The 16,613-nt window shown below is 43.5% G+C and overlaps 2 protein-coding genes across 2 annotated transcripts in view; one reads left to right on the top strand and one right to left on the bottom strand.

The window, feature by feature from the left end:
* ZC2HC1C (zinc finger C2HC-type containing 1C) overlaps window positions 1–4,687 on the bottom strand; it is an 11,333-nt gene extending 6,646 nt beyond the window's left edge. Inside the window, exons 1-2 of the mRNA XM_004371119.2 lie at window positions 4,578–4,687; window positions 2,362–3,724 (exon numbers count right to left, since the gene is read on the bottom strand). Coding sequence (XP_004371176.1) covers window positions 2,362–3,705 — 1,344 coding nt within the window. The 5' untranslated portion in view covers window positions 3,706–3,724; window positions 4,578–4,687. The remainder of the gene's footprint in view (window positions 1–2,361; window positions 3,725–4,577) is intronic.
* Window positions 4,688–9,578: 4,891 nt separating this feature from the next.
* Window positions 9,579–16,613, top strand: part of ACYP1 (acylphosphatase 1) — a 21,560-nt gene continuing 14,525 nt past the window's right edge. Inside the window, exons 1-2 of the mRNA XM_004371052.1 lie at window positions 9,579–9,669; window positions 10,061–10,152. Coding sequence (XP_004371109.1) covers window positions 10,069–10,152 — 84 coding nt within the window. The 5' untranslated portion in view covers window positions 9,579–9,669; window positions 10,061–10,068. The remainder of the gene's footprint in view (window positions 9,670–10,060; window positions 10,153–16,613) is intronic.

The raw sequence follows: 16,613 nt of genomic DNA, 5'->3' as shown, positions 1-16,613 counted from the left end.
CTGGACTATGGGACATAAAATGATACTTGTGAAGAGTGTGCTTCTTAGCTCAAGTAGATACATGAGACTAAATGGCAGCTCCTGTCCAGAAGTGAGATGAGATGGCAGAGAGGGTCAGAAGCTGGTTGAATGGACACAGGAAATCAGGGGTGGAAAGGAGGAGTGTGCTGTCACAGTATACAGAGAGCAATTAGGGTCACATAACAATGTATGTATAAATTTTTGTATGAGAGACTAACTTGAATTGTAAACTTTCACTTAAAGTACAACAATAAAACAAAATAATTGGTCCCTAACCAGCAGCGTTAGCATCACCTGGGAACTTGTTAGAAATGCAAATTCTCAGCAGGGGTTCGAACTAGGAAGAACCGGTTCAAAGTCCTGGTTAGAGGGACTGCACAGCTGAAACAGTGGACTCAAACATACCAACAACCATGAAGATGGTGCAAGACTGGGCAACATTTTGTTCTGTTATACATAAGGGCACCATGAGTTGGAGCTGACTGAATGGCAACTAACAACAACAAATAGTGGGACAGAAGGATACCGCAGTGGATTTTTGCGTTGACCAGAAAGAAAACAGGAAAGAACAAGAACTGGCATTCATATTATTATCTCAAGAGCTAAAATGTTGCCTCCTTGTTGGAAACTAGATTTCAGGGGGATGATCTCTGAACACAGAAGGAACTTTCTTGTAGTAATCTCCTAAACTGTCCTGAAAGAACACCAACTGAGAAATACTTCTAACAGCAAATACACATAAACTGTAGAGTCCTGACAGTCGAGAGGTGCTGCAGAGGGAGGGTTGGAAGGAAATGAAAACAGGATGACACTCTCATACTTTGCTAGACTATCAGCGCTAGATAGGGTCTTTGACATCATATGGCCTGGGCTTTCCCAAACTTTCTCATTTGCATTCCACCTTCATCTCACCTCCTTTACTATTAATTATCTAATATTTTTATTGTAATTCAAGGGTTTAATATGTTGTTATATTTTTCTAAGGCCCATTAAAACTATTAAAATAAAAATGTTAATGTCATATGAAATATCTATAATAGGCAAATGTATAGAGAACAAAGTTTATTAGTGGTTACCAGGGGCGAGAGGGAGGGGGAAAGGTTAAGCCATTGTTTAAGAAGCAGTGAGTCTCTGTTTATGGTGATGAGAAATTTGGCAACAGATATTGATGGTGGTTGCACATGATTTGTGTAATTGATGTCACTAAATTGTACACATGAAAAATGTTAAAATGGCAAATGTGTTATATATATTTTTGCAACAATAAAAAAAAGAAAAGTAAAAAAAAGTCTTTTTTAAAAGTCTGTCAGTGTATCAGACTTGGAGAAACACTCATTTTAGAAACCCAGCTGCATAACCTTGACAGTCAGGGAGGTGGGCTTATTTACAAAATAGTCTCTATATCTGACTGTTTCAATGTGACTATGAAGTTCTCCTAAACTTAGCATGTAAGTATTGAAATCCTTACTGTTTACAACCTGGCTTTTCTGCAGCTAGGAACATTTTGAAAGATAATCAAAAAGAAAGGTGTTTACACTCTAAATGGGGAGAAGAATTCCAAACTTGCTTGTGTTTCATGTATTTACTAAAAAGGTATATCAAGATTGAGCTAATCTTGCAAGAGTAGATAAGGTCACAGGAGTGGGAACAGATCACAGACTTGGGAGGTGGCAGAGTATATTGCAAAGAGCAAGGAGTTCTCTCAGGAAGGTGAAGTGTATATACATATATATATATATATATATGGAGACCTGGTGGTGCAGTGGTTAAGAGCTACAGCAGCTACTAACCAAAAGGTCAGCAGTTCGAATCCACCAGCCACTTCTTGGAAACCCCATTGGGGCAATTCTACTTTGTCCTATAGGATCGCTATGAGTTGGAATTGACTCGACGGCAACGGTTTGGTTTACACACAAACACACACACACACACACACATATATACACATAGTTTTTTAAATTATCTATAGTAAACATTTATGTTTATGATCAATAGGACATAATTTATTTTAAGCCTGAATTTTGGAGTCAGTCAGACCCAGATTTATATGTTGCCTCTGTTATTTAAAACTGTTCATGACCTTAAGTAAGTTACTTAACCTCTCTGAGCCTGGATTTTTGAATTGATAAAATTAGAGATAATGAGATCCTTACAAAGTGTGGTAAAGAGGATATGAAAATCTCCTGTCACAGTGACTGGACATCAGTAGCAATTAATTAATGTTAATTCTCACCTTCTCCCTACATGACACGTGAAATTTTTCTAAAGAAAACTGCTGAGGATATAACAGGCCCTTACAATGCTCCTCACATAAAGTGAAACCCTTATGGCTCTCGTTACCTTGACCGAGGCTGGTCCCTTCCAGTTCAGGTACTGCTCTAGTTCTGTGCCCTTAGCCCGGGCCCTGGAGGAGTCAAACACTTTCCTCTTGGAACCCAGCATCCTGCTGCAAACGTTGGAGTGCCTCTCCAGCCTGAGCAAGAGAAACTTGCGTCCACAGTGGCTGCACCTGCCAAGTATGGGCTCTTCAGTGGAACAGCTGGAGCCTGAGGAGTCTGGTGCCCTGGACAGGCTAGAATTGCTGGTGGATCCCTGCACAGCATTGCCTGGTGCTTCTGAAGGCTGAGAAAACTTCTCTGTCAACGGCCCTGAGGCTTTGTCTCGGATTTTGTTACTGCTTGCTACAGGTCCTTCCCTTTTGAGCCTCTGTATCCCATAATCAGAGAACTGGAATGGACTAGAATTTTCTTGCAACTGTCCCCAAGTTTCGCTCTCTCTCCTGTCTCTGCTGAACACCTCTTCAAGCCCAAATTCTGGAGAGAAGGTAGGTTTGTATATGGTGTTGCTGCTATTACCTTTAACTCTCCTCTTGGAGAGTGTCATTCTCTGTATCTCTCTTTTTTCATTTCCCTCGGCCTGCTCCTTTTCCCTCTGGATTCTTCTGAGCTCCTCCTCTGTCTTTTTCAGCTTTTCCCTCAGGAGGGTCTCCTTTCTTCGGATTTCCTCCTCTAAGCTCTCCCCTGCAGCTTCTAGTCTTTGGATCTGCAACTGCTCAGTTCTGTCAGGCTTTGCCCTGGCCCTCTGCCCCTGCATGGCAGCAAGAACAGGACCAACCACAGATGAATTCACTCGGTTCTTTGAACCAAAGCTGCTGTATGAAAAGTCTCCTGGCTCAGGGAGTCTTGGAGAGACATTCTGGTCCTCATCAGCACCAGCCTCACCTGTACTATGAGATTTCCGGTGGAATACAGGTTTCAGTGGGTATGCCCGGTCCACCCCAACTCGCTTCTTTGTAAAGGGGATGGCGTCCTGGTTATTTGCTTTGGGATGCCAGCACTGAGACGACTGAGGGTCTGATAAGTAAAACAAACCCTTTCCCCGGCCCTGAGGATTGGTTCCTGAATCTTGCTGGCTGATTCCAGCACAGTGGGGATAAGAGTAGCTCCGGGCTTTTGTGAAGGTGTTCCATTTGGGTTGAGTGTAGAGATTATCCAGCATCAGCTCTTTGTTGCTCAAAAGCTTCCGCTGGATGTTGTTCCTCTGGTGCCCCATTGAGGACCGCTGGGGAGAGTCACCTTGTTCATAAGGGTCTTGCTTGGCTGAGTGGAGCCCTGGAGCTTCCGTTTTATTATATGGGAGCATAACGCCCACAGGCAGATGTGGTGCCAACTGGAGACCAGCCATTCAGGACCTGGAATGAAGCCTAGGGGAGAGTTAAAACATGTGAAGAGTCTGTCTGAGGTTCACTCTGGGCTGCTTAAGTAAACTTTCTACATTTGCCCTACCCACATTTTCCCTTGAACTTTTTTTTGGGACAGTGGTGCTGGGTCTGCCAGAGTTTCGTTCAAGGAGCATTTTGTCAGTGCGTACTATGTTAGACCCTGAGAATAGAATAACGAATGTGACACAGGTGTTGCATACCTACCCCTAGTTTTCCTTTCCACCAGGACCAGCCTCTGCCATACACAGCGGCTGCTCCTGTCATACTCTGTATATTCCATAGTAGGTGGAAAGAGCATGCTTTGGAAGTCAGGTTTTAGGTCCGTGACGCAGGTCAAGCGACTTTCCCTTGCTGGCCTCAACTTTCTTTACCTGTAAACTGAGGGGCCCAGCCAGTTAGTTACACGACTGAAGCTTAGGTACCTTAGGAGTCCGAGTCCCGCCCCCACCACTTTACAGGATAGAAAGCTGCGGCCTCGAGTTAAGAGACTGGCCAGGAAGCTCTCCCGTTCCCTCCTGCTGGAACCGTGCCTTGATTCCAGAGAGCACAGAGGCCGCTCAGGGCCGGGAGCAGGCGCCTGGCAGTCAAACTCTCATCCAAGGAGTCCCCGCGGCCACACAGCGGAGAGTGTAACCTGAAAGGTAGAGGCCACCTGACACAGCCGCGGCCGCGTTTAGATCCAAAATGCGGTAGTCACTGTCGGTCCTGGAGGGTCAACCGGAGGCCCACTGGGGACTCCGGCTTCGGGGACCAGGCCTCGCTCCCTGCCCCTGGCAGGTGGGGCCTCGGGAGGTGGAGGTGCTGACCCCATGTCTCCCCCTCCCTTCTGCCGTACCTGAGGCTCTCGGGGACCGCTCCCGCTCAGGGTAAACCCCAGGACTTAGTTTACCGCACCAGACCCTTCAACCGACGGCGCCGCGCAGGCGCTTTCAGTGGGCCTCTGTTATTCCCGTTGCCCAGAGACTGGAGCTTGGAGCACTCCAAGCCCCGCCTCTCGCCGCGAGCGCCGCCAGGGAAGCGCGCGCAGGCGCAGTCCGCGCGGTGTCCGCAGCGGCGGGGGCGGGCAGTGCGGTCAGCTCTAGTGTCACTTGACTCGGTGTCCTGCCAAATTTGCAACTCCTTGGGGAGCGGGGGAGGGGGCAGGAGAGGTTTTTCTGGAGCTCTAGCAAAAAAGAACTTGTAGTTTTTCTGAGAAAGATGTTCCCAGACCCTGGGATGTGCCCTTCTCTGGCAAAGGACGGAGCGCTTAGATGTGCCATGGAGTCATTCTGCAGCCGGATTCCGGTGTCCGCCCACTTAGCGGGAGTGTGCGTGCTGATAGCCTTTCTTAGCACCCTTGGCGGTTGTGCACAGGCCCCAGGTATGCTGTGTAGATATCTCTCATGCTTTCCTCGCCAATAGGTTGGAGCTTGCAGTCACATTGTAGCAACTCGTCTAAGTTTTGCTACGCAGTATCTTTTCAGGGTAGTTTTTGTGGCCAGTCTAATTATTTTGATTTTACAATGGGTTCTTCTCACGTGGTAACTGTGGCCTGGTCCTCTTAGGCCCCAGAAATGACTCAGTCAAATACAATGATGACAAAGTTAACTGCCAGATCAAAAATATTCATTATAACCAGGTTTCAACACTAAATGATACTGTATAAATTATTAACATCAGAAGAGAGTTTGTCTTCCTCACGCTTCAGTTCACTTGTGTAAGCCGTTTGGAACAGACATCTGACTTTTTTCCTGTAACTACTCAAAAGATTCCTGCAAGTGGAAAATAATGTAGGCGGCAGTAGTCGGTGTTAACACTACAGCAAGTCATATTACAGCCTTCACATGTTACAAAGAAATTCCTTGGTGGGCCCTCCAGGGCAATCCTTTTATTCCTTACTGGTTGACTCTCTACTACCATCTACATATATGCAGTTCCAGACATTTTCTGCTCTTCTCAAGGTCCCACTCATCTGAATAACGTGGGACCTTCCTGTCTGTCAACTGCCATGGCTTCCCTCCACCCTGGTAGAATTTCCCACCGTGCCTTCCTTCATCCTAACTTCCTTCCCTCTGTTTCTGAGGAAGAAAGTTCTCTCTTTACAGGTGTTGTTTTGAATGAATCCATTTCAGGACCTTCTACGACTTGACCGGTTACTTTAACATCGTGTTAACCCCAAGTTGTGCCTCTCCACAGCTCCTTCTCTTTGGTTTTAAAAATATGCTTAACTTCTCCCTGCGAAACAAACCTCATTTCTCTTGACCTGCCGCTTCTCATGTTCGGGTCCATTCATTTCTCCACAGGACACCTTAATAGAAAACTCTACCTTTGCTGCCTCCACTTTGTCATCTCCCCTTCACTGTACAGTTCCATTGTGGTCTGGGTTCCATCCTTTCCACTTTAACCAGCAGCCTTCGAATGACCAAAGGCAAAAGCTTCTATTTCTTCAGCCTACTCATTTGACATTAGTGATTGCTTATCCCCTTGGAATGCTCTTCTTACTTGCCTCTGTGCCCTCTCAATTTCTTCTTCCATGTCCTTTCTCCATTTTCTTCCAGGTCTTTGACACTTATGTCTTACCCCGCCTGCCTCCTAGATTTAGGTATTCTCCTAAACCCTCTTATTTCTCAGTATTCTTTTCTTTAATAATCTCAACCAAACGCTGACATTTCAGCTCTCACCTCTGTTTAGATGATATCCAGCTCTTGCCTTGGTCTGTCTCCTTAGTTCTAGACTCAATTTCCAACTGCCAATTTAGCATCTCCATGTGAATGCTTCTCAGGAAACTTGTTATGGATCAAATTGTGTCCCCCCTAAAATATGTGTTGTAAATCCTAACCACTATACCTGTGATGTAATCCCATTTGGGAATAAAGTTTTCTTTGTTAATGGGGCCATATCAGTGTAGGGTATGTCTTAAGCCAATCACTTCTGAGATATAAAAGGAACAGATCAGGCACAGAAACAAAGAAGCACACAGATGGGAGTAGATAGATGCCATCCTACATGAAGATCCCCAAGGAAATGAGGAACAGAAGCTGAAAAGAGACAAGGACCCTCCCCCAGAATGGACAGAGAGAGCCTTCCCCTAGAGTTGGTGCCCTGAATTTGCACTTCTAGTCTCCTAAACTGTGAGAAAATAAGTTTCTATTCTTTAAAACCACACACTTGTGGTATTTCTGTTATAGCAGCACCAAGAAACTTAAGACAAACCAAGAACTCAATATGACAGAAAACAATGTTATGATCATCTTCACATTCTCAGTCTACTTCTCCCATGTTTCCTCTCCTGCTTAAAGCATCAGTAATCTTCCACTCCTCCCTCTTTGTCACCCCTCCCTTCTAACTCATCAGCAGGTTTTGTTGACTCTACCTCTGCAGTGTTTCTCATATATGACCCTCCTTTACATTTCTATGTCCTAAGTGATTTCTTCCTCACTTCTCATCCAGACAATATCACCCTCCTAACTACTATTCTTGCCTTCAATATCGCCAGCCCATACTTCATGCCACCGCCAGAATAATCGTCCTAAATACTTCTGATCCTATCATTTTCCTCCCCCATTGACTTCTTCTGTAGAATAAAGTTGGAATTTAGCATGGCATTCCAACCTCCCAGATTGCGTCCAGCCTAACTTTCCAGCCCTACCTCCTTTTAATAAACCCCAGAGTTTAGTCCACTGGTTCTCAACCCTGGCTGCACTTTGGGACTACCTGGAAAGCAATATCTGGTAATGAGGCCTGGACATTGGTATTTTAAAAAGCTTTCGCAGAGGTCCTAATGCACAGCCAGGGTTGAGAACCCCTGGTGATAATCTACTTGCACTCTCTCGCCTCAGTGGAAATACCTTACCACAGCTTCATGTACTAGGAGATGGTAGATTATATGATTTATGGGGGTAGGTTCTGGACTCAGACTGCCTCGGGCTAAATCCCAACTCCATCACTTACTGGTTGTGGTTGTGTAACCTTGGATAAAATGCTGCTTCCTCCAAGAAACCTTTTCCAAGCTTTCTAGTCAGAATTAATCTCTTTGCTCCTTTTGTGCTTCCATAGTATTTTCTGTCTTTGTTATAGCACAGGACAGGCTCATGATGACTCTCAATGGATGTTCATGGAATTGAATTACCATGTTGTGCATTGTACTGTCATTATTTACATGCATGTTTGTTCTTTACACTAAATTCAAGATTCTTTGAGGTTAAAGACTATGTATCATTCATCTTTGTATATCCTCCTGCACTGTCCTGTACCTTGTAGACACTAAGTAAGTTTTGAATTCTATACAGAAACTTATTTTAAAAAACACATTTTAGAAGAAGAAATAACATCAGCTGAGTACTCTGTTTAGCTTTATTTTCAAATATTGCCAAGCATAACATTTAATCCAGGCCACTTCCAGCGCTCATGTTTTATGATTCTTTAGGATGTGGATTCTCACTCTATAGTAGAAAGCTGTTGTTAGGTGCCATCAAGTAGATTTTGATTCATAGTGACCCCGTGTGACAGAGTAGAACTGCCCCATAGGGGTTTCTAGGCTGTAATCTTTATACAGGCAAACTGCCAGGTCTTTCTCCTGCAGAGCTGATGGGTGGGGTTGAACTGCCAACCTTTCAGTTAGCAGCTGAGTGCTTAACCATAGCACCACCTGGGCTCCTTATAGTGGGAAACTGGTGGGATGATGAATCTCCATTGCCTCCACTGCAAACCTATCTCACCAAACCTGCCAACCTGGCATATTCACATGTGCAGGGTTATGCTATGAAGGGAGGTAATGTATACAAGCAATCCAAAGAGAAATGAGAAATACCAGCTTTCCTTCATACACAGTATTAATCATAAGGCTAGCTAGACTCAAATGCCTACCAGTGGACCCTAATTTTAACCATCCTAACCCACAACCTCCCTAGACAATTCTCTTTTCCCAAAATAAACTTGCAGTTTGGTCATTTGTCTTAGATTGGTTGACTCAATTGTGATTCTGGAGCCATGAGTTATTTTGCTTAAGCTTTGGCTTTCTTTTTTTAGACAAGTGTTATTTGAAATTTTCTTAGTAAATTAGACGAAGATGGGCAACTTCCAGAACAGAGAGGAAGAAATAACCTCTACTGGAACCTCTTGTGGAGCCCTGGTGGCACAGTGGTTAAGAGCGTGGCTGCTAACCGAAAGGTCGGCAGTTTGAATCCACTGGCAGCTCCTTGGAAACTCTATGGGGCAGTTTTACTCTGTCCTGCAGAGTCACTATGAGTTGGAATCGACTCGACAGCAACAGTTTGTTGTTGTTACTTGTTTATTTTTTGTGGGGGGGAACCTTTTGTACTTTTGTCTCTCCCGCTTCCAATTCCAGACATGACCCCAAATTTGGGGAGAACTACAAGCAAAAGTCAGGGCAGAAAGGTTGCATTATGCATCTTAATTTATTTGTCTGTAATATTTAATCTTCAGAATCTAAGTTCCTCCAGGGCAAGGATCCTGTCTATTTTGTCCACTAATGTGTACCAAGCATCTAGAACAGTGCGTGGCACACAGTAGGCTCTCAATAAATACTTATTGAATGAATGAATGTATCCTAAGTGCTCCTTCGTCTATGTATTTCTCTTCATTAGCAAATGAAGAAAGGAGTTCACTTAGTGACTGAGGTGGGGGAGACAGACTATACGTGGGGTGAGGGCCCCGTTCGTGGCGTCCGCGCGGACACCCTGGACAGATTCCCAACCCCAGGCTCACTTGGCTCCCCGGTGACAGCGTCCCGAAGTCCCACCCTTTAGGCGGGCTCTGGGCCGAGCACGCCGTCTCTGATTGGCCGAGCCGACGTTATGGGCATGAAACCCAGCGAAGGAAGAGCGGCACTCTAAGCTTCCGGGCGAGGCGGTTGGCGCCGCTGCGGGAGCCGTTTGGCGTGGTGGTCACCCGGCTGGTCCTGGCGGCCTTCGAGGAAGACGAGGAGGGTGAGCCCTGAACGGGGCCCCGGGGAGTGCACGTCAATTCAGTTAGCCCTAAAATGTTAGCAGAGGGTAATTCTGACGGCCGCGGGGAAGCCGGGCCGGTGGAAGGCAGGAATGGGTGGGAGCGGGATCGCAGTGGGTTTAAGGAGGGGTAAACAAGTAATTGCCCCAAAAGAGGACTCTGTGGTTGGTTACGACCCGAAGCTCTCACGTCCAGGTGTCTCTTACTTCACACACGCGTATATACACGTATACTGTTCGAATTTTGGAGACCTTAAGGTCGGGGAGAGGTCGCAGTGGTTTAGGATGGAGAAGTGTGGGTGTGGCCCTTTCTGCCTCAGGACTAGGGGTACTGAATATTCCTTTACTTTTCTGCTTTCCTGGTCTCTGACAGGTTTGAGCATGGCAGAAGGACACACCTTGATATCAGTGGATTATGAAATTTTTGGGAAGGTGCAAGGGGTGTTTTTCCGTAAGTACACACAGGTATGTGGCCTACAGGCTTTGGGGACATACAGGTCTTGAGCATGGGAGCAAGAGACATGTTTCTGGCAAATGTGAACTGGAAGAAGTTGCATGGAACGAAGATTGTAGAGCAGTGAGTATGAAAATACTTTGCAATCGGTAAAACAATGTAAATGGAAGATTCTACAGCTATTATTGTTGATCTTTTTCTGACAGTGGTACCCAAACTCTGAGACACATATGTGCCTCTTTTCTGAAGGGGAATAGAGGGCTTCCCTAGTTCTCCCTTTCTGGCATCATCAAACCAAGTCACATTTCCTGTGGGAAAGCTAACATTGATGGAACAGACAGCATTTAGATAAACCAATGACATTATGTAATTTATGTAATTGTTCCTTTATAGCTGCTGAATTTTCTTCAGACACCTTTTTTCTCATTTCTCCAACCATTCCCCTTGTCCCCTACTTAATTCCTTTCTATTCATTTTAACTTTGAAAGGACAATTACCTCTCCAGCTGAAGCTTTTCTAATTAAAAATACTTTATCCATTCATGGATAACACTGAATGTGGAGTCTGTCATGCTAATTGGAGTAATAGGGAACGGTTTAGGGAAGGAACAATTAGCAGCATCTCTATCTGCTTTAGTGTCACTAATCTTCCCTCAGTATGCACACACAAATGCAACCTCAAGTTCCCTTCTGCCTTTTGTAGGGGACTGTTGGGCTAGTGCCCTTCTAGTGTATCTCCAGCCCCAAAGATCAAGTAACAGCATAATAAAAGGAGAAAATATTGATGTTGTCAAAGATTTCATTTTACTTGGATCCACAATCAATGCCCATGGAAGCAGCAGTCAAGAAATGAAATGACATGTGAGTAGCATCTGGGGTCTTAAAAGCTTGTGAGCAGCCATCTAAGATACTCCACTGGTTCCACCCCAGCTGGAGCATGAGAGAATGAAGAAGACTAAAGACACAAGTGAAAGATTAGTCCAAAGGACTAACGGACCACAACTGCCACAGCCTCTACCAGACTGAGTCCAGCACAACTGGATGGTGCCCAGCTACCACCAACGACAGCTCTAACAGGGATCACAACACAGGGTCATGGAAAGAGCTGGAGAAAAATGTAGAACAAAATTCTAACTCACAAAAAAAGCCTAGACTTACTGGTCTGCGAGAGACTGGAGAAACCCCCAGAGTATGGCCCCCGGACACCCTTTTAACTCAGTACTAAAGTCACTCCTGAGGTTCACCCTTCAGCCAAAGATTAGACAGCCCCATAGAATAAAATGAGACTAAATGGGCACACCAACCCAGGGGCAAGGATGAGAAGGCAGGAGGGGACAGGAAAGCTGATAATGGGGAACCCAAGGTCAAGAAGGGGAGAGTGTTGACACATCGTGGGTTGGCAATCGATGTCACAAAATGATATGTGTATTAATTGTTTAATGAGAAACTAATTTGCTCTGTAAACCATCTAAAGCACAATAAAAAAAAGGAAAAGGCAAAAAAATAATAAAATATTAAAAAATGATGTACAAAAAGAATAAAATGATGTATTGCATTGGGCAAACCTGCTGCAAAAGACCTCTTGTGTTAAAAAACAAAGATGTCACCTTGCACACTAAAGTGTGCCTGACCCAAGCCATGGTATTTTCAGTCACCTCATATGCATGCAAAAGCTGGACAATGAATAAGGAAGACTGAAGAAGAACTGATGCGTTTGAATTAAGGTGCTGGCAAAAAACACTGAGTATACCATGGACTGCCAGAAGAATGAACAAATCTGTCTTGGAAGAAGTACAGCCGGAATGCTCCTTAGAAGCAAGGATAGCAAGACTTCGTCTCAAGTACTTTGAACATGTTATCAGGAGGGACCAGTCCCTGGAGAAGGATGTCACGCTTGGTAAAGTAGAGAGTCAGTGAAAAAGAGGAAGACCCTTAACAAGATGGATTGACACAGTAGCTACAACAGTGGGTTCAAACATGGCAACAATTGTGAGGATGGCACAGGACCAGGCAGTGTTTTGTCTATTGTACATGGGGTTACTATGAGTTGGAACTGACTCGATGGCAGCTAACAACAACAGTTGGGCTAGTGCCCTTCTAGAGTATCTCCAGCCCCAAAGATCATAAGATAGGACTGCAGAACTTATACTAGTGTCAAATTCCTGGCACTGTGGCACCTAAAATTCAAATCTGAGTCTTTGAAAGATGAATGTTAAATGTCAATACCTCTTTTTCCAATTACTTGCAAATCATTTCCTCCTATTTCGTATTCATATGTGAAGCACCTGTTAAAAGAAAGAATTATTGAAAGTCTTAGCAAAGCTATGTTCCAGTTAGCTGTGCTACCAGTTATACAGGGTAAGTTCCTGTGATTTAGTAAATGGAGGTGACAGCTTCAAAGATTAATTAAAGTTGTTGAGGGAGAAGGACCAGATGGTGGTATATAACTCCTCTTCCTCCACCTCCTCAAATTTAAAAGAGAATAAAAGAATGCAGAATAAGAAATATTGATTTGGAAAACTTCAAAGAAAATGCAATCTTTTTTCTTCTTAATTAGACTTACAGCTTATTCTTTACTACTCACAATCATTTAAATATATACATATTTAACAGTTTTGCTATAGTCTGTTTGCAAGCTGATATCATCTAGCCTCTAAATTCCATCTCTCCTAGAGGAGTAGTGAGTGAGAATATAGGAAGGGACTTTTTTAAGTTTTTCCCATACAAAAATTTATACATGCATTGTTATGTGACTAATTGCTCTCCCCCTACTGTGACAGCACACTCCTTCTTTCCACCCCTGATTCCCCATGTCCATTCAACCAGCTCCTAACCCTCTCTGCCTTCCCATCTTACCTTTGGACAGAAGCTGCCCATTTAGTCTCTTGTATCTACTTGAGCTAAGAGGCACACTCCTCACGAACATCACTTTATGTCCCACAGTCCAGTCCAAACCCTGTCTGAAGAGTTGGCCTCAGAAATTGTTTTAGTTCTGGGCTGATAGAGAATCCAGGGGCCATGCTTTCCGGAGTTCTCCAGTCTCAGTCAGACCATTAAGTCTGGTTGTCTTACTAGACTTTGAGTTCTGCACTCCACTTTTCTCCTGCTCCATCTGGGACTCTCTCTGGTGGTCATTGCTGGTAGCCGGGCACCATCTAGTTCTTTTGGTCTCAGGCTGATAAAGTCTCTGGTTTATGTGACCCTTTCTGTCTTTTGGGCTAATACTTTCCTTGTGTCTTTGGTGTTCTTCATTCTCCTTTACTCCAGGTGGTTGGGACCAACTTGATGCATCTTAGATGGCCGCTTGCAAGCTTTTAAGACCCCAGATGCCACTCACCAAAGTAGGATGCAGAACATTTTCTTAATAAGCTTTGTTATGCCAATTGACCTAGATGTCCCCTGAAAGCATGGTCCCCAGACCCCTACCCCTGCTACTCTGTCCCTCAAAGTGTTTGACTGTATTCCGGAAACTTCTTAACTTTGGTTTAGTCCCATTGTGCCACCTTCCCCTGTAGTGTGTGCTGTCCTAGGAAGGGACTTTTTAAAAGTTAGAATATAATTCACATACCACAAAATTCACCCTTTTAAAGCATAAAATTAGTAGTTTTTAGGGTACTCAGAAAGTTGTGCACTATCTAATTCTGGAACATTTATATTACCCCGGAAAGAAACCTCATGCCCATTAGCAGTCATTCCTCATCCACTTATCCACACCCCAGCCCCTGGAACTAGTTTACTTTTTGTCTCTATGGATTTGCCTTTCTGTATGTTTAAATATGAATGGAATCATATACTATATGGCTTTTTGTGTCTGGCTTCTTTTACTTAACACAGTGTTTTCAAGGTTCATTCATATTGGGGTGTTTATCGATACTTTATTCCTTTTTATGGCTGAATAATATTCCATTATGTGGATATACCCACTACTAAACCAAACCCACAGCCATGGAATCAGTTCCGACCCTAGCAACTCTACAGGACAGAGTAGAACTGCCCCGTAGGGTTTCCAAGGTTGTAATCTTTATGGAAGCAGGTTGCCACATCTTCTGTGGAGCAGCTGGTGGATTTGAACCCCCAATTCTTCAGTTAGCTGCTGAATACTTTAACCACTGTGACATAAATTGAGGGGACCTTTGGGTTGTTTCCACTTTGGGGCTATTATGAATAATGCTGCTGTGAACATTGTGTACAAGTTTTTGTGTAGGCAATGTTTTTAATTCCTTTGGTTCTATAGACTTGGGAGTAGATTGCTGTGTCATATGGTAACTCTATGTTTAACTTCTTGAGATACTGCCAAACTATTTTCCAAAGCAGCTGCACCATCTTACGTTCCCACCAACAGTGTATGAGGGTAGCATTTCTCAATGTCCTCGTCAACACTTGTTCTTTTCTATTATAGCCATCCTAGTGGGTGTGAAGTTGTATCTCACTGCAGTTTTTTTTTTTTCATTCAAAAATTGTATACACAAATTGTTCTGTGACAGTAGTTGCAATCCCCACAGTGTGTCAGCATTCTTCCCCTTTCCCTTTCCACCCTGGGTTCTCTGTGTTAATTCGTCCAGTTTTCCTGTCCTTTCCTGTCTTCTCGTCTTTGCTTTTGGGCAGGTGTTGCTCACTTGGTCTTGTATACTTGATTGAACTAAGAAGCATGTTCCTCACGTGTGTTATTGTTTGTTTTACGGGCCTGTCTAATCTTTGGCTGAAAGGTGGACTTCGGGAGTGGCTTCAGTTCTGATTAGCAGGGTATCTGTGGGTTATAGTCTCAGAGGTTCCTCCAGTCTCTGTCAGACCGTAAATCTGGTCTTTTTTTTGGTGAAGTTGTATTTTACTTTTACATTTTTATCCTGTTCTGACCAGGACCTTCTGTTGTGATCCCTGTCAGAGTGGTTTTAAAAGCTTGTAAGCGGCCATCTAAGATACATCTATTGATTCCATCCCGTTCAGAGCAAAGGCGAATGAAGAAAACCAAAGACACAAGGAAAATATTAGTCCAAAGGACTAATGAACCACATGAACCACAGCCTCCACCAGCCTGAGCCCAGAACTAGATGGTGCCTGGCTACCACCACTCACCACTCTGATAGGGATCACAAGAGAGTCCCGGACAGAATGGGAGAAAAATGTAGAACAGAATTCAAATTCCCCCAAAAAAGACCCAACTTACTAGTCTGACAGAGACGGGACGAACCCCTGAGACTATGGCCCCCAGATACTGTGCTAACTCAGAACTAAAACCACTCCCCAAGCCCACTTTTCAGACAAAGATTAGATAGGCCTATAAAACAAAAAATAACACACGTGTGTAATGTGCTTCTTAGTTCAATCAAGTTTGTGAGACCAAATGGGCAACTCCTGCCCAAAAGCAAAGACGAGAAGTCAGGAAGGGACAGGAACTGGACGAATGGACACAGGGAACCCAGAGTGGAAAGGAGGAGCCTGCTGTCACATTGTGGAGATTGCACCCAATGTCACAAAACAATATGTGTATAAATTTTTGAATGAGAAATTAACATGAGCCATAAACTTTCCCCTAAAGCACAACAAAGTAAAAAAAAGACCCCAGATGCTACCCACCAAAGTGGTATGTAGAACATTTTCTTTATGGACTATCATTGTAGTTTTGATTTGCATTTCACTATTGACTAATGATGTTTAAACAAGATATCTTGATAATTGTAGCTTTGTAGTAAGTTTTGAAATGAGGAATTGTGAGTCCTCCAACTTTGTTCTTTTTCAGAATTATTTTCGCTATTCTGGGCCCTTGCATTTCCATGTGAATTTTAGATCAGTTTGTCAATTTCTGCAAAAAATGCAACTGAGATTTTGATAGCGATTGTGTTGAATCTGCAGATCAATTTGGGGAATATTGTCATTTTAACGATATTAAGTCTTCCAATTCAGGAACATGGAAAGTCTTTCAATTTATTTAGGTCGTCTTTAATTTCTTTCAGTGATGTTTTGTAGTTTTTAGTACATAAGTCATGTACTTCTTTTGTTAAATTTACTCCTAGGTATTTTATTAATTTTTATGCTATTAGGGATGGAATTATATATATCTCCTTGATTTCATTTCAGGTTGTTCATTGCTAGTTTATAGAAATACAGTTGATTTTTGTGTATTGACCTTGTATCCTGAAACCTTGCTGAACTTGGTTATTAGCTCTAATAGTTTTGTGTGTGTGTGTGTGTGTGTGTATTTCTCAGGTTTTACTTATACAAGATTATGTTATCTGTGAATATAAATAGTTTTACTTCTTCCTTTCCAATCTGAATACCTTTTATTTCCTTTTCATTGCCCTGGGTAGAACTTCCAGTATAATATTGAATAGAAGTGGTGAGAAAAGACCTCCTGGTTTTGTTCCTGATCTTAGTGGGGAAGCTTTCAGTCTTTCACCATTAAGTATGATGCTAGCTCTGGGTTTTTCATAGGTGCTCTTTATCAGGTTGAGGATGTTCCCGTCTATTCCTAGTTT

The sequence above is a fragment of the Trichechus manatus genome, unplaced genomic scaffold, assembly GCF_000243295.1.
Source record: "Trichechus manatus latirostris isolate Lorelei unplaced genomic scaffold, TriManLat1.0 scaffold00010, whole genome shotgun sequence".
In the NCBI taxonomy this organism is placed as follows: domain Eukaryota; kingdom Metazoa; phylum Chordata; class Mammalia; order Sirenia; family Trichechidae; genus Trichechus; species Trichechus manatus.
The sequence above is the reverse complement of the archived record's forward strand: the minus strand, read 5'-3'. Positions and strand labels throughout refer to the sequence as shown.